This window comes from Xyrauchen texanus, chromosome 17 (assembly GCF_025860055.1).
Source record: "Xyrauchen texanus isolate HMW12.3.18 chromosome 17, RBS_HiC_50CHRs, whole genome shotgun sequence".
In the NCBI taxonomy this organism is placed as follows: Eukaryota; Metazoa; Chordata; class Actinopteri; order Cypriniformes; family Catostomidae; genus Xyrauchen; species Xyrauchen texanus.
The window spans coordinates 38,707,795-38,733,801 of NC_068292.1; the positions used below are offsets into that span (position 1 = coordinate 38,707,795).

A 26,007-nucleotide genomic window follows, 5' to 3' on the forward strand; every position below is an offset into this window, starting at 1 on the left:
CGGCTGCTCAAACAGATTGCAATTCCATTTGGTGCCACTGGAACCGGAATTATTATGTTGAAGCAATATTAGAATCAGAAACGCTAAATTCCTTACTTCCATACCTAGTGTCAATATAAACAGAGAGCAGATGAGAAAAATATTCAAGGTCAAGGCAGTGATGGAGGTCAAGGTAACATGTCTTTAGTCTTACTGTCTCAGGAAATACAATATAGAGATGTGTTTCACAGAATCAGATGGAGAGGAATTACAGAATATGACCAGCACAAAGACAGTGAAATAGTAGAGTCGTGCGCTCTATGAGCTTATGTAAAACACTCTCGTTACACTGGTCAATTTCCACACGCACAATGGCCAAATTTCCCCCTCAACTCCTCTGACACACTCTATCTGACTGTTCCTGCTTCTAAGAGGCTTAGAGGAAAAAATTTGGTGACCTTTAACTAATCAGACACACTAGAGCTGAATATCTACTGTCCAAACGCACGAGAGCTCAGCTGCCTGATGGCCATGTTTGAACAGAATAAATGTGATTTTGCTGAGTGAGAATTTGTCATTTTAGTGTCTGACAGGCACATTAAGAACTGGTAAAACATAATCCAACTGAGTTCCACGAAGAACCAACATATTCAAGTTATATATATTGGCTTTATGGCTACATAACTGCCAGATTCGTAATGATTTGAAGCCATAGAAATAGCTTCAAAAAGCCACACTTTTGACAATCGGCATAAAGTCAGGTGCAGTCTGGCCAAGAACTGCCCGCTCAAATGGGAAGAAACCATCTGCTTGCCATGCAAAGCAAGCAACAAAACACAGTTTGTTTTTGCTTGCCGTTTAGGGATGGGGTTTATCTGCAATTGACCCTTTTTATACTACCAGGTTTTGGAACATGGAAGAAAATGATTGCAGTGAAAACTTTAATAGCGGTGAATGGGAGTGAATGGGAGACCGTGGCAAATATTATTTTTGCTAATCCATTCGCTCCAACATCAAAAGAAATATGCACGTTACAACAAGTTTCCAAATAAATAAAAAATAGACAGTGGTGGATTACGACTGTCAGAAGAGAGATGGCAAATTTACTGTCACTCCCTCAATAGCTGTTTTAGAAACCTCATTGCATAGTGTTAAGTTTTTTTTTTTTTTACTAATTCCAAGGTAATATAATACAAAGTATAAAGTTGTAAATTTACACTAGATAATTAAAAAATTGCAAATATAAAAAAGTTTGACAGATTTACACTAATGCGGAAAATGCGGAAATGCGTCATCACAGACTGTGAAATGGGTCATAATTATGGTGAGGTCGAAAAAATTCAAATAATTACTGGCTGCACATAAAAAACACCAAAAGAATTAGCAAAAATGTGTGTAACTCAGACATAACTCAGAAAATAGAGTATGTTTACAGTTTTGCTCACTAGTTACTTAGTAACTCAAACAAAACTCTCAGTAATTTTCGAATATTTGATTCCGCTGACATCACAATCAAATCTAGTAGTTTGTTTTGATTCAAAATATCATAATATTTGAAAACATTGTCAACATAGTTCTTCATCCTGCTCATATCCCATGACACTACAGACTTAGATTTTGTTTACGTTTCAACATTAGTGAAAAAAAAACCATTTAAAATTAACTGAACTAGACGAGGCTGGAGAAGATGGAGGAAAATAACGACAGTGTTTTTGTGTCCCTAGTTTCCCTGATAATTCTCACCATTCTAATTTCAGTGCGAGTCCTCCATCGGTTGCCCAAAGCTGCCCGCAGGGAATCACACATGCCCAACAGGCCTGAATATAATAGATTAAACTGTACAGGATTGTGGAATACATGTATTACTAGGGCAACCACACAATTCCCATTTTCACCATGTCATATTTTTAGAAACAGTTTACGCGTGGTAAGGATGATGTTGTGTGCAGGGAATGGACTGTGAACATATTGGGCTTCAGAGACATGTCAGTAAATCCCCACTGTAACCTAAATAAGGATATAATTCTAGGCATTACGGAAACAATCAATCATTGACTTCCTCAGAGTCTTTTTTATTTTTTTTAATGTACTCATTTAATTTTTCCTCCCTGGTACTGTAGTTATACCATGGTATCAAATGACAATATCATGATACTTTGATGATTTTATCATGATATATAGCTGTATACATGTATATAGTGAATAAAGGCAGTTGTTAGCGCATCATGCCTGTATCCCAGCAGTGATTAAACCCATCTGTGGTCTTGTGGGTCATTTAAATGGGTCTGAAAGTTTTGCAAGACCAGGGAAGGGGTAAAGGCATGATTTTTAAAAGAATGATTACATGGCTCTTTGAAATACTGAATTCTGATTGGTCCATGGCACCATCTAGCGGACTGATATTTCTCTGTAACCTCCATGTATCCGACCACTCATCCATGTATTTGTGAGCCATCTTTCCTGCTTCTTGGATCACTGTGCGATCTCTACATGTAAGCTAATAACATAATTTCAACTCAAATCATGTGCTTTTATTTATTTATTTGGAAACATTATTAATCTTCAGACAATCAGCATTCAGACATTCATTTATTACAAAATAAACCCCATCAGAATGCAAACCGGAGGTGGACTCTTGCCACAGAATTAAAACATTTCAACGCAATTCAATATTTTATTCCCATGTATTTATTTATTTGGCATGAGCCGTATAATAGTTGGAATGAGGTACAGTCAGTAGGTTGTTATCGTAAAATAAATCCCTTCAGGCTGATAAAAGACTCCTCCGCTTCACGTAGGGGACCTGCTCACCATGTCTATGTTTATTTTGCGATAACAACCGACTGACTGTACATTATCCCTTACATAGTCCTATACATGTAATCAATAACAGAAAATATATTGCAATAACAGAACATGGAATCCTAGAACGGGATGCCACAAATCACAAATTTGAAAAAATAGAGTCAAGTACAGCTGAATCAGTGACCTCGCAGTGGAAACGTTCTCTCTCGCTAATAAATATGAAGGAGGCGAAGAAATTATAGAGACTTAACAGAACACTCCCGAAATCCTTTTATTAGCCATTTTGTTTCCCATATTCAGTCTCCTGGCAAAAGAGATTAGATGATTTTAAAAGAACTCTATAATCTTCTTTAACAGCTTATCAAAACTTTAATGATTTGTAGATAAAGAGCACAAATGAAGCACTGGTAAAGAGGATCAGTCCCCAAATGCAGTGCAGTTATGAGAAGATGAGAGCTGGGATAACCAAAAATCCCACATCAGCCTTGCGGTCACTTTGCGGGGAAGAAAACTCACAGTTTCGCAGAGGAGAGTCATGGGTAATCATCCGCAAAAACATACGGCTTAGGGCTAAGTCATTCTTATTGGTCGAACAGGTTTACTTTCGTTTGAATGAAATGTATTGCTAAACGCAATGACGTTTTTGTTCTGCTAAGGTGTTTGTTTGGTGATCTGTGAAATTCTTGACCTAGAAGAACTAAGCTATTCAAAGAGCGTTGATAATTGGCTAAAACTAAAACGTGGGTCTAGTTTGGACATGACATTTTTTTTTCCGTTTACAATTGTGCATGCATGATGAGGAGATCGTAGCTATAACATTGCAGTTTGTTCGGCTTCTAGTGATGTCTGATTCTTGAACGAATTGTTTTTTAAAGCCGATTCCCAGAAGTAACTCATATTATTAATTACTCATAATAATTAATATTATTAATAATATATTCGTTTTCTAGTTGTGTTTGTATGTGATGGACATTTTCAAGAAATCTGAATTTCATTAACTTATTTATAAGCAAAAACATTCAAAAACAACGCTAAAAGCAGACGACTAGTAGCCTGAGACCTGAGACTGAGTTTGAAGTGAACGAGTTGGACTCATAGCTAGGCTAGGCTAGGCTAGGCTAGGTGGCACTTCCGAGTTTTTGTGGTTATTGAACTAAAGAACCTGTTTGAAAATTAACTAATCAAACCTACAGGCGCAATCGAAAGTCAGCTTTTCGTTCGTGTCCAAGTCTGACTCAAAAAGAATCAAATCAGCCGGTCCAAATAACTGCCGAAGCTAGCCGAGGATTAACGAAGAGTCTGATTAGTGAGCTGCTGATACTATGAGCATTTGTGTACCGAGGACTTGAACAAGCCTGGGGTGAAATGGAAGTTTCACAAACAAAACTTACTGAAAATATGCTTAAGACTGTTTTTATTCAATAACATTTTTATTAAAACGTTCAAAAACTTTAAGACGACAGATGTAAATACATTTTACTATTGTTTATTGTGCATGCAGATTATATTTTTTAATATATAATTATTAAGTTTATATACAGTAAGCCGATTTATGGTTTCTGGTGAGTTGATTAAGACTAGTTTATTCTCTTTACATGCTTTAGACATGTAGAACATATCCCCGTTCATGCAGCAATGCCTGCACACTTTCATGTAGAAAACTTAACTTAAGATGTTATCAATATTTGTCAGTCGAAGGCTATTATGCATGCAGGATCACAGAATGAAACACTGATGACTATAAACACCCTTATTAATATGACTTAATTTAATAAAAGTTAATAATCAGCAATATGCATTTACATATGGCTTCATTTGAATGTTTAAGTGTGAATACCTTGACACCAGGATGTTAGAATTACGTATTAATGACATCATTACATTATGTAAAAGAACCGCTGAATCATTTGTTTGAACCGGTTCATTTAAATGAACCATCTGAAAGAACAGGTTCGCAGAAATGAATCGGACTTCCCATCACTGGCTTATTCCATTCCATTCTTCCATAAATTGGGCTGACACTAAATGTAACTCTTGCTAGTTTGTAATGCTTGTGCTTTACACGCCCCACCCCAACCCCCATCCGCCTCAAGTTTCGACGTGTTGTGCATTCTGAGATGCTATTCTGCTCAATACAGTTGCACAGAGGGGTTATCTGAGTTAACCATTCTGTCAGCTCGAACCAGTCTGGCCATTTTCTGTTGACCACTCTCATCAACAAGGCGTTTCTGTCCACATAACTGCTCTCTGGATGCTTTTTGTTTTTGGCACCATTCTGAGAAAACTCTAGAGACTGTTGTGTGTGAAAATCCCAGGAGGTCAGCAGTTACAGAAATACTCAAACCAGCCCATCTGGCACCAACAATCATGCCACGGTCGAAATCACTGAGATCACACTTTTTTCCCCATACTGTTGGTTGATGTGAACAGATATTAACTGTAGAAATAGATATTAATCATAAAAAAAGATGCTTTATGGATGCACAAATTAAAAGCAACACTATTACATATCTCAGGTATTTAATGACCCTATAAACTTTTGGTATTTAAGCAATTATAAAAATATATATTATTTGCAATTTTGCCTTTTTTTTTGGTTACACTATTCAGGAGAGAATGGTTTAGGAAGACTAAACAAGTGTGGGCATAACTTCAAAAAATGGACGCAGTACAGGGGGTAGAAAAGAAGTTTGGGCCACTAAAAACCTACAGTATTTATTAACTCTTTCCCCGCCAGCGTTTTTAAAAAAAAGTTGCCAGCCACCGCCAGGGTTTTTGACGATTTTCGCTAAATTTTAATGGCCCGCAGAATATTTTCTTCCATGAATATATGAAGATGCTATATATAACAATAAAGATTTGGCCCTTGGTTTTTGGGAAAAAAAAAAACGATTTTATTTTATCTTCATTTGTTCTTTTTATTGCGACTTGAACAGAGGTCGGTTTTGTCAAAAACAACATTTCAGACAAAAAGCTGAGAAAAAGGCATGTTTATGTCTGATATTTTGAGCTTCTCAATACTCCACTTCTTCATGTTTGAGACGATCGCAGTCTGTTTCTTTGATCAAAGAGTTGCGTACTCTTTCAAAACATGCGGAGGGGTCTTCCTTACCGTATAACACCTAAAACACGGAAACCCGGAAAATTCCGTGTTTGGCGGGGAAGCGTTTTTTCATAAAACACGGAAAATTCTGTGTTTGGCAGGGAAAGAGTTAAAGGGTTTACATGCTTCCCCTACAAAAATACACCATGGTAAATGACATAGTAAAATATATTACATAAAATGACATAGTTACTACAGCTATTAGTGGTGTATGTTAAGGAAAGCGTTTATCAGTCACATCTGTCTTTGGACCATCCGCTGTTTACATGCATTTGCACACATGGAAAATAATGTCAACAAGCAAATGTCAACGAATGACATTTGTCATAGCAAAGCCACAATGACCTGCGATCCATTGACCTTACATTACAGCCTGCACTGCTAATAGATGTAAAAGACACGGGGGTTGAATCCGCACTAAACACGTCGCTCTCTGAACATGAGCTGCACACACACACACACACACACACACACACACACACACACACACACACACACACACACACACACACACAGAAATGAAACACCCCATGCAATCAAAATAGGAGTTTTGTGGATTTTAGTCTATGTCTGTTAGCCTTGAAGCTATCAATATGCTAATGTACTCCTAAAAGTTGACCAAATGAATCTTACAGTCTTTCACTTACAAAAAAGTAGACTAAAAGTATTGATGACTCATCTTGCACTACACAGATTTTGTCCAATTAAATGCTAATGAAAAGTATTCAATTATGGTTCATGTGTGTGTGTGTAACTAAAGTCTATTGACCTTTTTTAAAAGGGATGGTCCCTTCCATATGCCTTGCCCAAACTTCCTGTTTTAATAGGACATACACAGGACAGAAAACTGCCCTCATTAGGCCATTTCATGGGGTCTTTAAAAGAGATGCAGAGAGTAGAAGTGTGTGGAGCTGCTGTGTTTCGTGTGTTACGGGGCAGATAAAGTGTCCTCTTACCTTTGCTGTAAACCACACAGTTGTTCTTGTTGTCATCTGTTCCCTGCCAAGTGACATCCTGCAGCCACCTGGGGCCTGTGTTCAACACCAACGGGACATGTGACTTCGTCTTCTGCAGAGGTGGAGATAACACACACACACACACACACACACACACACACACACACACACACACACACACACACACACACACACACTTATCATTAGTTTATTTGGGGACAGTTTAGCAATTGGAGGCATTTTTTTTCCAAATCCCTATGACGTTCTTTCTTCCATGGAACACAAAAGGTGATGTTAGGCTGAATATTAGCCTCACCGTTCATTGCATATTTTTTCATTTATTTATTTTCAAATAAAGATAGTGAAAGATGAGGAAGAAAGAAAGTTATATGGGTTTGGAACAACATGAGGATGAGTAAATGATGACAGTGTTTTCATTTTTGGGTGAACTGTTCCTTTAACAACTAAGTAGATGTGTTAGTCTAGTGGGATCATTTTCAAATAGCATGCAAGGAGGCCTGGGTTCAAGTCCTATCCTAACATATAAATATTTATTTTTGTTGACGGACCAAATTTAGACATGCATTTGCATGCATTATACTAAATAACATTTCTGTGATCATTTGCTCATCATTGTTAGGCACTGACAGCCTCATTCTCCGTTCACGTTCATTGCAACTTTTTCCATAAAATGGTGAGGCTGTCAGTCCCTAACATTCTGCTTAACATCTCCTTTTGTGTTCCATGGAAGAAAGAAAGTCATAAAGGTTTGGAACGATACTAGGATGAGTATATGATGACAGAATTTTCATTTTTGGATGAACAAAACCTTTAATCCTGCAAAATAAATATAAAAAAGTAAACCTTTACATGCAGTTTCTAGAGTTTGATGGCTTCTTGTCAGTGTTCAGTATCAATAACCCCTCAACCGCAGTGACCCCCGCAGCCCTGCGTCGTCTCTAATTTAACTCCAGATAGTGTGGAATTATCCGCCTTAATTTTTTTCCAACGATACAGTTTCTGATCTCTCCGATTACAGCCTGATCTCAGGTGCCTGGGAATTGCAAAAAGAATGTGGACGGAGAGAAGGCGAGTGCTCAGTACTGAACTTTGGCCACATTGTACCTTCCTATCGCTGCCATCTCACTATTTCCTGCGACGGGCTGTGAAGAATTTAAAGAATCAGTATCCATTTCAAAGGCCGATTGAGGTTACGTTTCATAATGCTCCAGCAAATTATTCTGAATGTGTAACGCAATTTTTCTTTTCTGGTTGGGGTCGAAACGTGGTGCTTTAGGTTCTATCTATAAGATTGAAAGCAGTTAAATAGAAAAAAAAAATCTACTAAAATGCACTCACACCCTTTTGTGAAGAAAGGCCGGCTGCTGCTGCCCGGCTGTTCTCTCAATACGAGTTTTTATTCTATTTCATTTTTCAAATGGCTTTTTTAAAGGGCAATGAAAGCCTCTTCGCTTCACTCCGAGGCAGGATTGGTAGAGATCTTGGACAGCTGTTACAGTAGCCCATTACTGGCAGGCAAAATGTCTGTCTTTCTGGGCCATTAGACGGGACACCCCAGGCACACCTTCATTAGAGTGCAGCAGAAATAGTTGAGCTAAGTGAAAATGGACAGAAGTCATGCTCTGCTCACGTGACATCATTTCCTTTCCTGAGTCCACATCTCCTATGCATTTTTGCATTTGGTGATCTGTTGTAATTCGCTCACATACCCTACATGTGAATGTAAACAACTCAAACCTCACCACCATGGTGCTAGTGTGTTGTGGGTGTTTGCCAGGGTGTTGCTATGTGGTATGTGGTTGCTAAGGTGTGGTTACTAGCAGTTGCTAGGTTGTTCTCCAATGTGTTTGCTAATGTGTTCTGAGTGGTTGCTAGGGAGTTTTGCATGGTTGCTATGTGGCTGCTTACTGGCCCATGTCAAAAGTTTTTTAAAAACATTTTTAGTTGAATATTAAAAACGCATCAGTTTTGCTATGTTTATGTCTCTCATCCACACTGAAATGGCATTTTCCTCCACTGAAAATGGCGACTTTCGAAAATGCCCTCTAGTACCGCCTACTCCTGAAAATGATCCCTATAGGACGCAGAACATTTTATTTCTTCATTTGCTCTCCTTTTAAACTTTGCTGACCATTATTTACTCACCCTCATGTTATTGCAAACCATTCTAACTTTTCTTTCTTCTGTGAAAACACAAAAAAGAAGATGTGAGGCTGACTGACAGCTTCAGTCATCATTTACTTCCATTGTATGGGGGAAAAATGCACAGTAAATGAATGGTGAGTGAAACTGAACATTCTGCCTTACATCTCCTTTTGTGTTCCATGGAAGAAAGAAAGTCTTAGAACAACATGATGGTGAGTAAATGATGACAGAATATTACTTTCTGAATAATAAGTATGTCCGGGTGTCTTTCCTCATGCTGGCAGCAAAACAGAGAAGCCTCGGTCATTTAAGACGGCTCCTGTTTCACATCTCAAATTAGCCATACAATAACGTCTTATATCCAGACTGACCTGAGAATTTTACCTGTCAAAGAGCACCAGAGACCGTCTGATTGTTGCCACGACAACTATCTAAAATGAGAATCGGATTAACCCTTTCTCTGATCCCCACCGTCTGGAGTCATCTCTTATTCAGAAGCAAAGGTCCTCCCTGTCTGTCTCTCTCGGTGTCTCTGAGGAACCTTTTTAAGGCCCAGAAATTTCCCAGCAATAGCAGCTAATGAATATCATTCAATTTATGAAATGCTGCAGATATGTATCAAACATATCAAATCCTACTGTTCACAAATATTGTATATAGGCTCTGTTCAAAATGCAATACTAGCATACTGCTTACTGCTATATATTGGATACGGCCTCCTACTTCAAAACTAGTAAGTGAAACAGTAAACAACACTAAATGTTTTAAATAGTAATATGCAACATTGTTGTCACATGACCTCATTGCATTGCATGTTATTGGCTTCCAGATTTCATGGTGGAAATTATTTAGTAGTTTAATATAATTTTGAATAAGAATTAAATTTTTGGCAGTCCCATCAAATACTGAACCAAAAATAACAATAAAAAAAAATACAATCGATAATACTTTGTTCATTCGTCACACTACTGTAGAAATGGAAGGTCATGTCAAGAGCATTGCATTGTAGGATACAGTATTCCATGCATTATGTGGTCTTGAACACTTCACATTTTGGCAAATTTAGTAATGCATACAGAATATTTGAATACTGATCAAAGTAGGTTATACATACTGCATACTGCAATAATAGTAAGAGTAGCATGGTGGTATGCTATTCTGCACTTAGTTGATTTTTTATAAACACTTTGAAATACATTGCATCTATAGAAACTGACAATTCATTACAAATATAGTACTTGGTGTTATCTGCTATTGTTTGAACAACATGGTCTAATTTAGAATTTTGAGTCAATCAGTAATCATAAGAATTTGTATGATTTGTCTTGTGTAAACACATACGACTTCTATTGCCCATGAGAAAAATCAACCAACCAACAAACGCAATTTGTTCACTGAGGTTTCCTTACGTAAATTAGTCTTGATTGAAAAGCTATGTAAAATATGATGCCTGAATTTTGTTTATTTGAAATTCTGTTTGTTGATTGGTTTGTCTCAATGGGAACAAAAGTTGTATGTTTTCGTATGAGCTGTAGTCACATTTGTTTGTACCAAATTGCTTTTAAAACATCTGAAAATAAATAAATAAAATATAGCAAAAATAAAATAAGACAGACTCTAAATATGTTTAAATAATCACTCCTCATGGGAAATATTGATGAGTAAAATGTGAAAAGTGCAATATGTTATTTTTACCATCTGAAAAATCGAAGCTAGACTCTAAATATGTCCTTATGGTAAATATTAAAATGTGAAGGTGCAATATGATTTTTTTCGCACCAAATTGCTTTTAAAACATCTGAAAAATTCACGACGGACACGAAATATGTTTAAATAAACACACCTCAGGGTAAATATTGTTAAGTAAAATGTAAAACATGTAATCCGTTATTTTGCAATCTTATCGTTGATGTTTTTAAAACATCTGAAAATATGTTTTTAAAAGATGTTTTTAAAACATCTGAAAATCAAAGGTTGACTCTAAATCTGCCAGTTTTGTAACATAAAATGACAGAACTGGACAAACGACCCTAAATATGTTTAAACAAACTCTCCTATAGGTAAATAAATATTGTTAAAGAAAATTTGAAATGTGCAATTTGTTATTTTTCGCACCTAAATGTTTTTGAAACGTCTGATAAATCAAAGACAGACACAAAATATGTTTAAATAAACACACCTCAAGGTAAATATTGTTAAGTAAAATGTAAAACATGTAATCCGTTATTTTGCAATCTTATCGTTGATGTTTTTAAAACATCTGAAAATCAAAGGTTGACACTAAATCTGCCAGTTTTGTAACATAAAATCACAGAAACGAATGCATGCATAATAAAACAGTAATTAATGTTTTGGTATGTCACAAAAATATTTAAGTGAATCAAAAGTGTCTGTAATTTAATGACAGATAATGCTTGATTTAAGACCTTCACTTGAGGCGCTGTGAGTTAGTAACAGATCTCTAGTCTCCCTCCATTGGTTTCCTCTCTCTCTCTCTCTCTCTCTCTCCATGTGTAACAGATACAGTGACCAAAACAGTGTAGTCAGCGAGCGAGTGATTACAAACTGATGCTCCAAATTCACTATAAAATGAAAATCAATATTTCCACAAGTTGCAGCAACATAAAAGATAACCTTCATTGATTTTCCACGACTTTGGTCCTGTGTGATACAATCTAATATAAATTTTCAGCTGGTCGGATTTGGATCAGAGCAGGGAAGCAGGGGCTGCCGATAAGTTCCCGGCTAACATCCCTCAGAGTTGGATTTTTCCCCTCCTTCCCCTTTCTCTTTCCTTTTTTTCCCCCTTCTCTTCCACCTTTTTCTGAGCTGCGGCTGTACTATTTATAATTGGCCCGGTACGAGCGAAAGCTTCTATCAGGAATCAGCTCTAATTTTTATTACAGAGCCGCTAAAGCCTGTTACAGATAATTTGGAAATTTCAGGGGGAATTGTGATGGAGCTGATGGCAGTGGTGCCGAGGCCCGCAGAAAGAAGCTAACCTGTAATAGCCTGTGTGGCGGCAGCTGATTAAATATTGCCATAGATGAAAGACCCGCCATCGCCGCACTAAATTAACCAATCACACAAATCCCAAGTCGCCGCTAATCCGGCCTTGATACCCTGATCCTCTGATCAGCTGAAGGAGGTGGAGAGAAGAAAGTGGCTGGTGACACTGCAAGCCACCCTGACTCCAGGCCTGTGTGTAAACAACGGATAATAGCACTGCTGACCGCTGCCACGGTCCCCAGCACGCTCGAACACACAGCTCACAGGGACAGCAGAAATGATTCCTTGAGATTGTGGGAAGCTGCCCACATTATGTACTCTTCGTTTGTGCTATCACAGTGAACAGGAGAAGATTAAAAGTGTGTTTTACCTTTTGATTTTAAGCCTTAAATCTACTAAGTGATTTAGCACATTTAATACTTTTGGTAAGTGCAAGATTCTTGCAGTCAGAAAAAAAAAATAAATATATATATATATGGTTACATCGGGATTTCTGACATGCACTACCATGCTAAACACTCAAAATTAACACTACGTAATAGTTTGAGAATACATAACTTATCTCTGGAAGGGACCATTTCAATTTTCTGTTTTTACATGCATTACGCAGACACCTTACACTTTAATACTTCAAAATATTATAAATGAAGCTTTTATTTAATACTGTATAATTACTGTATATTATGGTCTGTTTTTATTCTATATTAGACTGTGAAAGTTAATAGATGTATTAAAAAATTAACGTAAAAATATTTAATTTATATTTATATTTCATATAATACACATTCTCAAAATTTTGTTACACTGTATACATTTACTTACATGACTTCACATGGAATTTATAATACTTTGTGGATTTTTTTTTAATAATCTTTTTTATGATTTATAGTTAGTAGATTTATGTCTTTCTCTCCATTTGAGTAAATTGCATGTGCATAAATCTTTACATTCTGTTTTAGTTTTTATTTGGAATGAAACACATTGTTGTGATTTAGAATGATAGTTAGGAACCTTTAACCAGGAAAAAAATAAATTAATTACTCTAAGAATTATATATACATTAGTAACTATGCATCAAGGGGTCATAAATATTTTTATTTTTAATTTTTTTTATTTATAATAATTGCTGTATTTATGTTCCTCATTAGCTACATTTGAATAGATGGAAAATTGAACTGGATATTATTTTTTTAGTCTTTAGTTGGAAAGAACAACTTTGCTTTGATTTAGCCTGTTAGTCACTAACCTTTTGCCCTTTAACCAGGTTAAAAAAAAAAAAGTAACTAAGATTTAATAAGTAGCTAAGAATTCTGAGGTCACCAAAACAAATAAATAAATAGATTTATTTACTGGATGTACTGGATGTCCTCATAGCACTACATTTCAATAAATGACAAAAAAAACTGCAAAACTGAAGAAAAAAAAAGAAAGAAAAAAAGTTTAGATTGAATGTTTTGTTTAGTTTTTTTTAATCGAGGACTGCTGTGTGTCAGGCTGACATGTGCGAGAGTTTACAACATAACACAGCCTCAATATGGCGACTTCAATTAGTTGCTCACCACGATGAAACAAATTGCATGTGGTCAACTGGAAATTTCATTAAGGCAGCCCTCGTTATCTTTCTGTATGAATATTTCCTTGGGCATGCTGGTGGATGGGCAAGTTGCTGGTGGACATTTTTACATGCACTAAATGTCCAAATCCAAAACATGCATTCTCTAAAAATAAACCCTAATGCTTTTGCTTTTCATGTGCTGTTTGACAAACTAAATAAAGCCAATATTATAATTGTAATTTTTCAAAATCACTATCTTGCCCAGAAAATACATTCCCATGTCTGTCATCCGTTCAAGCCTCCTCTTTTAAAATGGCAGTGTTTCATCGCCTAAAATGAAAAGATACCTCCTCCTTGGTGCCTTCCTCTTCTTTGCTGTTTTTTTTTTCATGCAAGCATCTGCTATTGGGAGGCTAAATAACGGAAATATGCAAAAAGAGAAATTGCATGCTAATTCCCTTTGGAGATAGATCTTGGCGCCTGCCCTGTCATAAATCAGAGAATTCCGATATGAAATGAGGCAAGCTGCTCTAATCATTTCTGCATTTCAAATTGGATCACTGGCTCAATCGCTTGGCTTTTAAACTGCTTGCCTAAGAGCAAATGTGAGGTGGGGGATAATGGGGAAGAAATCTCAGCCCGCGTGCCATAGTTAGTTTACTGCTTGAGTGCAAAAGAATGCTTTCGGCCCCCCCCTCCTGCCCCATCCCCTCTTCTCCTTGCTGCGGCTTTCTCTTTTCAACTTTGTTAAATTGACTTTTTCGTTTGAAATCGATTAAATTGAGAATCACTGCGGCTCTACCAAGGAACACCCATTGAGGTTCACTCGGGCCTATCGTTTCGCAGTGTTCACCGTTGCTATAGGAACCATGCATATTTATTCAAAATCACCTTACCAAAAACATTCTACTTCATGCTGATTTAATCGCAATCTCTTCTGAGAAGGAAAATGTCCTATTTACACCCCTAAACAATGCCTAAAATAAACATAAAAATGACTCTACACAGATTACAGTGGATGTTAATCGAGATTACAAACAACTGTCATGTTGTACTGTGATGTCATTGCTGTAACATGCTATTTCCCTATCAAATGAACAAGTTTTGTGGAAATGTGCCGCTGTCATTTCTTGTCGCAGTTCACTACAATTAAATGGCCATTTCCTGATCTTAACTACAGACCATCTCATCCGATTATCGGTTTTCTGTCTCCATCTCAACCCTGACCAACAAAAGAGTGGATGGATTTAAAATAAGAGTAATGTTAACATTTCACTTATTTTCATCTCTAGATATTTTCAAGCATCAGCACTGAAAGGTTGCTCTAATGCCATCTGGTTTAATGAGCTCTTACCCTCCAGGACACAAGCTCTTCCTGTCTGTCTCTCTGTTTCTCCTCTAGGGCTGAATCTTACAGTCAGCTGGCTGGTGGGGACTTCATTTGCACTCTGCGATATACTACGATGGGCTATCTTTAAAATGCTTTAAAAATGATGTCATCATTTACTCACTTTACCGTTGTTCCACATCTGTCTGTCTTCTGTGGAACACAAAAGGAGATGTTAAGCAGAATGACAGCCTCAGTCACCATTTACTTCTATTGCATAATTTAGTTTTTTTCCTGCACACATTGAAATTGAATGGAGACTGGGGCTAACATACTGCCTAATATCTCTCTCTTCTGTGTTCCATGGAAGAAAGAAAGTCACACAGATTTGGAACAGCATGAAGTGTGTATGTGATTACAGAAATTTCATTTTTGGGTGAACTATCCATTTAATGTTGGGTTGTCACAATCCCCAAATTTACAAAATAGTTGCTATTCCAACACCAGATACATTTCATGAATCTCAAAACAAATTTCGATACCACAGTGAAAAATAATATGCTATTGAACATACACCTTAAATTAAAATACATGAAATAGAACATTCTGTAAACAATAAAACACAAAACTCTCAATGTTTCCTGCATTGTTATTCAGCGGCTCCACAATGCCATTCACAACTCGAAACATACAACACACAAACAGTCTAGCCTGATTCATATGAGCCAGTTATTTTGAATACAGAGCATATTCAAACATAGAGCTCAAGCCGTTCAGACAGATTTCCGAATGAACGATACTTATGATTTACAAACTTTTGAATCTATACACTGCAAAACAAATGTTATATATAAATGTATAACACTGCTATTTCCAAATGTATGATTTTTATTAACTGGATCATTTAAGAGAATCAAAAACCATCTGACCTGCAAGTCATTTATTTTGCTTGTCGTGAGACTTAAATCGGAGTGATTACTGATTAGGCATTACAATGTATAGTAAAACGAGCAGTGGTGGCTCAGTGGTTGAGGCTCAGGGTTACTGACCAGAAGGTTGGTGGTTCAAGCCCCAGCACCACCAAGATGCCACTGTTGGGCCCTTGAGCAAGGCCCTTAACCCTATCTGCTCCAGGGGCTCTGTATCATGGCTGACCCTGCACAGTGAAATGTGAAAAACTAATACATTTCACTGTATATATGCAAAAAACTGTGTGTATAATGTGTGACCAAATAAAGGATTCTTCTAAATATACACATTGAGTTTTGTTGTAATTGTTGATATTTTATTAAAAATCATTATAAATAAAATATCATAGAAAAAGTATTTGTAAACACACCTTCTACAAGGATCTGTTCTCACAAAATTTGGTATCAGACTGCTGAGGGCATTAGGTCCTACACACTGTACGCAATCATTGCATTTCTTATTTCCAAATATTTATTTGGGTATTCCTCAAAAGAACTAAAAGAACAGTAAACGGAAATGTTAAGGAACCAGAATTATGAAGAGGAATCTGTAGTGGAACTTGAATCCTTAAATTCCTTATGATTCCATTATTTAGAATACCTAATGCACAAATCCAATATTTTGACACATTACCAGTTTCTGTCCCTCCTGTTTGCATTCACTTGAGACAAACTGACTGTGTGTACATTAATACCTAGCCAAAACAGCCATTTGGACCAAGTTTTGACATGTGTATTCTCATTATTACATAGTTGAGCATTCATATACACTCATCTTTAGTCAGACAGCACTTGGGTAGTGAATTGAGTCATTACTCATTAATACCAATGTCACAGAATTACTGGTATTGTTAAAGCTGAAGTATGCCATTTCTGTGACACTAGCTCCATCGAATGGAATTGCAAAAATAAACTAGCAGATTTCTGAATACACCCCCTGCCTGCCATTTGTCAAACAAAGATATAGTCCCACCCCCAAATGACTACACTGGTTGAATAAAGTTGGTGGGCGGGGTCTAAACAAGTCAATCAAAACAAACAAAAAGAGAGACAGTATTTACAGTTTTCAGGAAAGTAGACCTCTAAATTGTTTACTTCTAGTCTCTGTATATCAAGCTCGGATAGAAGAATGTATTCTACAACAGAACAAATGTACATACTTCAGCTTTTTACATTTTTTACATTTAAAGTATCGACTCAGTACCAAAGTTCATGTAAACAACTAATTAAATAATTCCCAAACTTAATATACATCGGTAGAAAGCATCCGCCATTGTGTAGATGCAACAAGCGCGTGCCTAAATCAGACTAAAATGACTGTGAACGAAAACAGACAAATAACCTGAACAAATTCAACCAGACTTGAAAGCAAACAAAGGTACAGTGTTAGATTCCCCGATTTGTGTGAAGTGCAATGCACATAGCGAATAACTCACATGCATATTATTGGAAGAGGACATGGCAATGCTGAATTCATAATGTTTGCTTTGCACTGTAATAATGTCTAGAAGGCAGAGGAACAAGCCCTGCTCTTGTGCTCAGATTCTACTCATTAAATGGTGTGCCTTCTTTATAGATCTGCCTATTTCAATTTCAATTTCCACTTTGAATCCAATTGTTGGCTTCTTTGATCTTTGCATGCAACTTGCAGTCGACTCCTACAGCAAGAAGCAGCAAATGGGGCAAATAACAAGGTGTTCTCTGTACATCCTGTACACCTGTACAGATATCTGCATACCTGGAGGCACGGGAGGCAGGTGGCATCTGCCGGGCAACCAATCTCAATTTGGCAGGCAACACGAGAGAAAAAAAAAAAAAAAGGAAATATGCACCGCCAGTGACAGCCTTCCTGCATTGAGTAGATTCTTCTCATTGTTAGATGCATTTTGTGCAGGTAATGAATGATAATCAGAATCATAATCAGATATAACTTTTTTTCCAGTATTTGTATACCTATTTAACTTGCATTCAGTTCTGGCCTACACTTTCTCTTGTTGAATATACCATTTCACTCAGACACATGTCATATTCTGAAGGTAAAATGGGTTACGAACTGTTTCACTTTGATTTTGTCAATGCTCAGCATTGTCCTACAGAGGTGACAAAAATGTGCATAATCTTACTGGAACAGCATTAAAGTGCAACATGATTTGCGATTCAGAGAAAGGGTCTTCCCAAACCTATTCAAGAGCCCAGCGATACAGAGTCATAGGTAAGTAAACACGAGCGAACTCATCCCCTCCAAATGCATTAGCTGTGAACTGTCTTATCAGAGTCTTTGCACACCAACCGCTAAAGAAGGGTTTGCAGGGCTGCATTTGCTCTTTGTTACCCAATTAGTTTACTGACGACCCCTTGGACTAATTTTCCTGTTTTGACAAGCTCAAAAACTCTTGCCTAATGTGCTAGACCACCGGGCCAGACGGCCAGACGCTGTCCAGACTCTATCAAGCGTTTCTATCTCACAAAAGGCTTCTGTAATAGCGCACCAGATGACCGTGGCAACAAAATCTGCGATTTTCACACTGAATACTTTCATTTGGTGCTGCTCCTCCATCTGGACTGATTTGATGAGCGTTTGTGTTTTAAATCTGTGACAAAATAGAAGGCGAGAAGATCTGTGGATGTCAGAAAAGACGTGGACCCACAGTAAGGACCTCTTGCCTTAGATGAAGTGAGCCTGACTAAGGTTGAGATTTCTCAGGACAGAAAACAGGGGCGTTTCTAGGATTTCAGTCATAGGGGGGCTTTACTCCTCCTAAATAGTGGAGGAATAGGAATAGTGGCAACGGGGGCTAGTTGTCACAAGGGGGAAATAGTCACAATAGCTATATCCCAGTAACAATGAGATCTGGAGTCAAAAGTCCAATGGAAGTACACAAAAATAAAAAAATGTTGCCTTAATTTACCCTCATATTGTTCCAAACATACGTGCCTTTCTTTAGTTTGTGGAAAATAAAAGGAGAAGTTCGGCAGAATGTTAGTCTCAGTGAAATAACCTCACAGATGGCTTACCATAGCCCCTTATTTCAACAAATATGAAGAAAAATCACATAATCACAGATTTTTTAAGGGCTGAAACCCTCCTAAAGAGGGTCTAGCAATCATAAAAGAACAAAGAAGAACCAGAATCTGGGTTACAAGTTTTTACATACAAAAAATAGCTGCTCATGCACTACCTTTACTACAGCCTAACTTGGCTCGAAGCACAAAACTAGACAATATATCACACGTTTATTCACTTGAAAGACAATAGCAGAATTAGTTGCCAAGACTGGCTCATTGCACACTTTAAAATATGTGCATGTACATGAAAGGACAGCCAACGTCTCCTCGATTTCACCACCAATTAACCATCTCCACTTCGCATATGTGGAACGTTGAATTCCAACAGGGGAATCGAGATTGCAAGAGAAAACTATTGTGGATTATCTCTGCTACTTTTCAAGGAAGTTGTTTCAGTATCCCACGAGTGGAGTATGATAGTGACAGATGGCAAAGCAGCTGGCAATGCTCAAACTCCTCTCCCTCGTGCTAGCTCCCCCCCCCCCCCCGCCATGGATTCTGCCGTGGCGTAGTCCAACACCTTTGGCAAAGAAGTGATGCAAACCAAGGGAGACAACACTGTGGACAAACTTATGTTGTTTCTTGCTAATTCAGATTTGATTGGGGTTATGCAAAATATCAAACTTCAGGGCGCTCAGGCAGGTGTTCGTTTTTACTTTGTTTCAGAAAAAAAAAAACAATGCATCCTAATCCAAAACCACTGACAAAACTATGTCTATTAACACTGAATGTTTGACTAGTAATTGTTTTGAAACAACTTTAAAGAGCATAAAGACTCGTTATAAAATAACCAGGCCTGGGAGAATTTGTTTCCTGCAAATTCCATGGGATGTTGCCATAGAATGGTGGCATGAACTTTGCTTTGACATTACATTGCTTTAAAGGAATATTTCACATTCAATTCAACTTCAATCAGCATTATTTGTGGCATAAATATGGAGTTTACGGCATTATGTCATCATGGAAATTAAGTTGTAAAATTGGATATAACTACAACCTGACACGGGCCCGATGACACCTGAGAACCTGATGGGTTTCGGGCTGGGTTCGGGTCAGTTTTTCAAGTAGGACTTCGGTTTCGGGTTTGTAATGAGTGAAATAATAAACAGGCTTACTCTAACTCATAGACATGCACAAACGGACGTATAAAGGGCCGTTGACACTTAACATGTTTTTGCGTGCATCTGTTCTGCTTTCCTATTGTTTTCCTATGTAAACACATGCTGGACGAATGTCTTTGATATCTGCACTGTGTCTCTCTTTTTCCTCACATTTTAAACACCATGTCAAGTTAAAGAGAACTTCAAATTTTCAAAAACGCATGTTAGGACACCTGCGCTCTGTTTCATTCTTTGCGCTGTGCCTAGATTGTTTTTAGTGCAGTTGTCACAAAGATGAAACGTTCTGAACAAGTTCAGGCTGCATGGACAGGACTGTGTCATTGTTTCATTTTATTCCAGACTGTTCAGCACCAAGTGATGTTTCAGCAAGTAAACATAAAGGCAATGCATTTTTCCCCTTCTGCTCTAGTGTATTGAGGGGCTGCTGTGCCTTGTTCAAACTGGTATGTTTACTGTTTTAGTAGTGTTATGAATGTTGCCTATATGCTTGAATAAAATACAGCCTATTGCAACAGTACTTGCTAGGAGAAGAATTTAGATATTAAGCGATTTCGGGTTTGGGCTTAAAATCTGATGGTCTCATTCGGGGCGGGTAGGGTCGGGCAATACGGTCTCGGGTACGGGTCCTTGAGCAAACCTCTAAACTACACCGAGAAGTTAACAAGTGATTTTATCACACTAAAATCATGTTAACACACATTTTTTTTAAACAGTGAGTATTTGAATGTTTACGGATTGACCCCATTCACTTCCATTGTAAGTGACTCACTGAAGACACTGTAGGTTCTTACCATTTTTTTTTTTTTTTTTTGTGGTAATCAACATTACATCACAAATGCTGTTAATTGAGCTCAATTTGTATTGAACCCAGAACATTTCCTTTAATAAAATGGCTGCAACAAAAATATGACAACGACAACAATGTTCATTAAATAGCTACATATATGATTCATAATAATGATTTTTCAAATTTAATACACTTTATTACACTTATAAATAAAATGAATAATTTCTAATATTTAAATAAATATTCTTTTTGAACATTTATTAATAATAATTATGCCAATTATTAAACTATATTATTAAAAATATAATTAATAATTAAATGAATTTGTTTATTATAAAGCAGATAGTTCCAACTCTGATTGGATAACTCAAATTTGAAGCTATAAATAAATGCACACCTGTGAGCGCACTTTGTACAGTATATGACTTTGCAAAATTGATATTTTGTATATAGCATACATTTAAACTAATAAACTACATTACTTGACAGAAGAATAGATCATTCCAAATATTATTATTAACGTTGGTGTCTTTTATCATATTGCTGTTGCAATAAAGAAGCAATAAGCCACTCAAGGCTGCAAGTTACAGTGATTTTACCACAGTTAAGGAGGTTTAAGCCACTTACGTTTCACGTTGTCCCTAGAAAAACACCCTACCCATAGTAAAATCATTGCAACACACAGCCTCTCTTGGCTTGTTGTTTTATTTTAATACTACCTCTAATATACTCTTAATACAACCCAAGGTGCTTGCGTTCAATAAAAATACAACAGTCAGTTTGTAACACACCAACTGAAAGGGCTCTTGTCAAAGCATCTATGTGGATGTATCATTCACAAACCTGACACCATGAATTGTGACTCGGTGTTTAACGGTGTCTTTGCCCTGATTGTGCTACACTATGTAGCCATTACTTCAGTCACAATGCAGCGGCCGCTTATCGCTTGCCTTCACTATCTGTTTGCCTGTTTGGGACATGCTGTGATGAAGAGAAGAAGGGGGAAATGTCAGGTTCACTTGTAGATCAAGTCGAGCATGTATTATCTCAGTTCTAGTCATCTGTGGCCCCGGGAACTGTGAGGAGGGAACACACACACACACACACCCTGTTTTCTGTCATAGAGCTGAAGACGGGCGAGGGGATCCCTCAGAGAGAGAGAGAGAGAGAGAGAGACAGAGAGAGAGAAAATGTATATATTGCTGCTATTTATATATTACTAATAATGATATTATATACGGTCCAAGTTATTGGACCAAATTTATTTTGCTTTTATTCTATTTTATTTATTCTATATGATGCTTTGGCAACATTGTTTTTGAAACTTTCATGCCAATAAAGCCTATTGAATTGAATTGAATTGAATTGAATTGAATTGAGAGAGAGAGAGAAGAGAGAGAGAGAGAGAGAGAGAGAGAGAGAGAGAGAGAGAGAGAGAGAGAGAGAGAGAGAGAGATGGAATAAATCCCAAATGGCACTCCACCATGAGGTCGTGACCTCAGGTCCCTTGAATTCATCCACACAGCTCTGGTCTGGCTATGAATTACAATCATATAATTAAAGGGATAGTTCACCAAGAAATTAAAATACTTCAATTATTTACTCACCCTTAGGTCATTCCAAACCCATATGACTTTCTGTCTTGTGTGGAAATCAAAAGGAGATGTTTAATGAACAACACAATACAATGGCAGTGAATTGTGCCTCACTTTAAAGCTAGAAAAGGTATCCAAAAGTGTCATAAATGTAGTTTGGAACGACACGATGGTGAGAAAATTAAGAGAGAATTTCATAATTTGTGGGTGAACTATTCCTTTAAGAGGTGAGATCAGTCAAGAAAATTACTTTGAAGATATTGAAAGGATTCAGGTCAGAAAAGATTAGTTTGGAATTGTTTTCTATGTAAACATAGTAGATGGATGTTTTTGACCGCTTTGTCTTGTCTTGCTGTTTGCCTCACACATGAGTGCAGCATTTTTAGATAAAAAAAAAAAAGTTTTTTCAAGTGAATTTTGAGACATCTACATTCGGTTCCATTTGCTGCAACTGTGTCTATCTTGTTCTGTGTGAACGGCCCCTTAAGAGTCCAGAAATCTTTGGTCATGCAGACTTCAGTGTATTTGTTTTTTCAAACAAAGCAATTGACCAGTGGTGTGGGATGTGTAGAACTTTATGAATGACTATTTGACTATTTATATACAACTATTTGAATTCTAATGATATTTGCACACATTTCGACAGATTTTTAAACAAAAAAAGTTTATTATAAAATATATATCGCAAGATTTAATCCTGAAAAAGCGATACAAATTCATCCTGAACTCCTAGCTATATGACAAATGCAAAGACTCGGCGACTTCATCTAAACAGTGGAGATTTAATCATCACTAGATAATATACTGTATATGGCATATACTCTAGCAATTCGTGAAGTAAATATTCCTCAGATAACCACCCTAATTTGGTTTGTTTCAGTCTGACTCAAGCCTTCTTTGGTTATCACTGAAAAGTCCAACACCCTCAATACAGGACCTCACTGAAACCTCCTGCGGTGATTAATATCAAATCAATAGCATTTAGATATGCTTTCAAAAGAAACGAATTATTCCTTTGTCTGTTTCCTATCTCTTTTGCCCATGTAAAACACATTTACACGTTTATTCTTTCACTGGGTTTTCAGCTTTGTCCTTGATCATTTTGAAACACATACAGCTATTAATGATGCCACAAAGAACACATCACCTTGGGCTCCGTATTTGACATTTTATTCATATGTCTTTATTAACATGGTGACTAGAATACAATAATTTACTTTACTGTATGTTGGATTTGAATACCTTGAAACAAAGTGGCTAAACATGTAATTGGTAAATCTACTGAAGAAATGACATGAATAGTGGAGCTATAATAGAGTCTTGTGTCTTTACTCGAGTATAAAAACCCAAGGAAGCTTTAAAAAATTACTTACATTTTTATATGAATATTTCAGAGTGCCTCAAGAAATAGACTTGAAATCATTTACATTACATTTATAGTAATGCATTCGGCAGATGTTCCAAAGTGACTTACAGTGCATTCAAGTTATACTTTTTATCACTTTATGGAAGCGCAGCGTAGTTCTAGCGGGAAGTCTAGCAGCTGCACATCATCACATCATTAGCTGGGTGACTCCTAGCCAAGTGCATGTAAGCCGTTGCTTTATAAGCCTGCTCACAATCTATCACATTGCTGTTTCAGTGTGCTAACACGGCAACCTCCACCACCCCACCACCACCAGTTGAGCCCCGTCCCGCACGGGGGTAGGATCCTCGCCCCTGCCTCCTATCTCCGACAGGATATGATGGTTCTGAGTACAACTCCCTTGGACTGCCAGACGGGGCCTACGCCAAAGAGAGACTTAACTTTTCTGTTTTACATTCATCAAATAAATGGCATCTTAAACCTCACTCAAGCATGCGTGTCTTCCCGATAGAAATGCATTTCCTGGGAATTGAACCCATGACCTTGGCATTGCAAACACATGGAACCAAAATCACTTGAAGGCACGTCACAAAATTATGATTTGCGAAGTTCCTACCTGTAAATAAGAATGTCCTGTGATGACATAACGGCAGCATTACTTATCACTAGTATAATGTCACACTGAGGGTGGGACCCAAACCTTAAAGTATTTAGAGATCAGAATATAACAGAGACTTTGGACTGGGCTTTTTCTTTTGGTGCGAAAAAGCAGTCTGAACACCATTCTCATTTTCTGGTCATGTCATTACGATCATTATCTGAGAACTCCAAAGGAACCACGGACTGGCTGCACTCAGAGCAGCTTCTGAAGCGTGCAGTGATGCATGCGCCGTCTACAGATGTTCGTGCCAAACTCCTGCAAAAATACAAGCAAGGGTTTTGATAGTGAATGCAAAGTGCTCCGTTTCACTTTAATTTAACGTTTGCATGATGGCAAATGTTCTTGGTCGTTTCGGGTTCATACATGCAGTGTTAATGACACCCAGGAGGAGACTGCCGCTTACTCTACATTCACCAATCACTTTATAAGGAACACTACATTCCTAATAAAAAGCCTGACGTGGTCTTCTGCTGTTGTAGCCCATCTGCCTCAAGGTTCGACGTGTTTTACATTCTGAGATGCTATTCTGCTCAGTACAATTGTACAGAGGATTTATCGGAGTTACCTTAGCCTTTCTGCCAGCTCGAACCAGTTTAGCCATTCTCTGTTGACCTCTTTCATCAACAAGGCGTTTCTGTCCACAGAACTGCCATTTACTGGATTTTTTATGCTTTTGGCACCATTCTGAGAAAACTCTAGAGACTGTTGTGTGTGAAAATCCCAGGAGATCTGCGATTACAGAAAAACTCAAAACAGCCCGTCTGGCACCAACAATCATGCCATGGCTGAAATCACTGAGATCATATATTTTCCTATTTCTGACAATTGATGTGAAATTTAACTAAATATCCTGACCTGTATCTATCTATTAATCAGGCATACACCTTAGTATGAGTAAACATAAAAGTAACAAATAGCCAGCAAGCTGCTGTATACTATACCACAGTAAAATTACTGTTAATTATCTACAGTATATTACAGCATACTGTATAATGATTTACAGTAAGTGTTGTACTGTAAAATTCATTATGGTAATTGACTGTATGTTGTATGGTGGTGGTGGTGTAGCGGTCTAAGCACATAACTGGTAATCTGGTAATCAGAAAGATGCTGGTTCGAGCACCACAGCCACCACCATTGTGTCCTTGAGCAAGGCACTTAACTCCAGGTCCAACTTTTTTTAATCTATTACAAATAATGAAACAATTGAGGCCTTTTTGCAAACAGAAGATTTAATACACAATGACAACTCAAATATAACATTAATATTACTCAATAAGACCAATTATGACTACACACATAAAATTCCATTCAAAAACTTCAATATTAAGTTCACCTGATGTCCAAATGACTGAAAGATCAATCTCAAATTCTTTGCCTGTCCAGACCAAGAGAATAAAATACAAAACAAATCTATTAATATCATGAAACTTCAGTCTGGCTTTTATATCAACATGGCAGTTAAGCTACAAGGGAGAGAATACACTCTCAACAACCAAGGTTGTGCATCATTCTGAAAGGACTGAGATGCAAGTTACTACAT

General features: G+C 37.2%; 1 protein-coding gene across 1 annotated transcript in view; it reads right to left on the reverse strand.

The window, feature by feature from the left end:
* Positions 1–26,007, reverse strand: part of zfpm2a (zinc finger protein, FOG family member 2a) — a 213,315-nt gene that overhangs the window by 71,469 nt on the left and 115,839 nt on the right. The window contains exon 5 of the mRNA XM_052146270.1: positions 6,844–6,955. Within this exon, the coding sequence (XP_052002230.1) occupies positions 6,844–6,955 (112 nt within the window). The remainder of the gene's footprint in view (positions 1–6,843; positions 6,956–26,007) is intronic.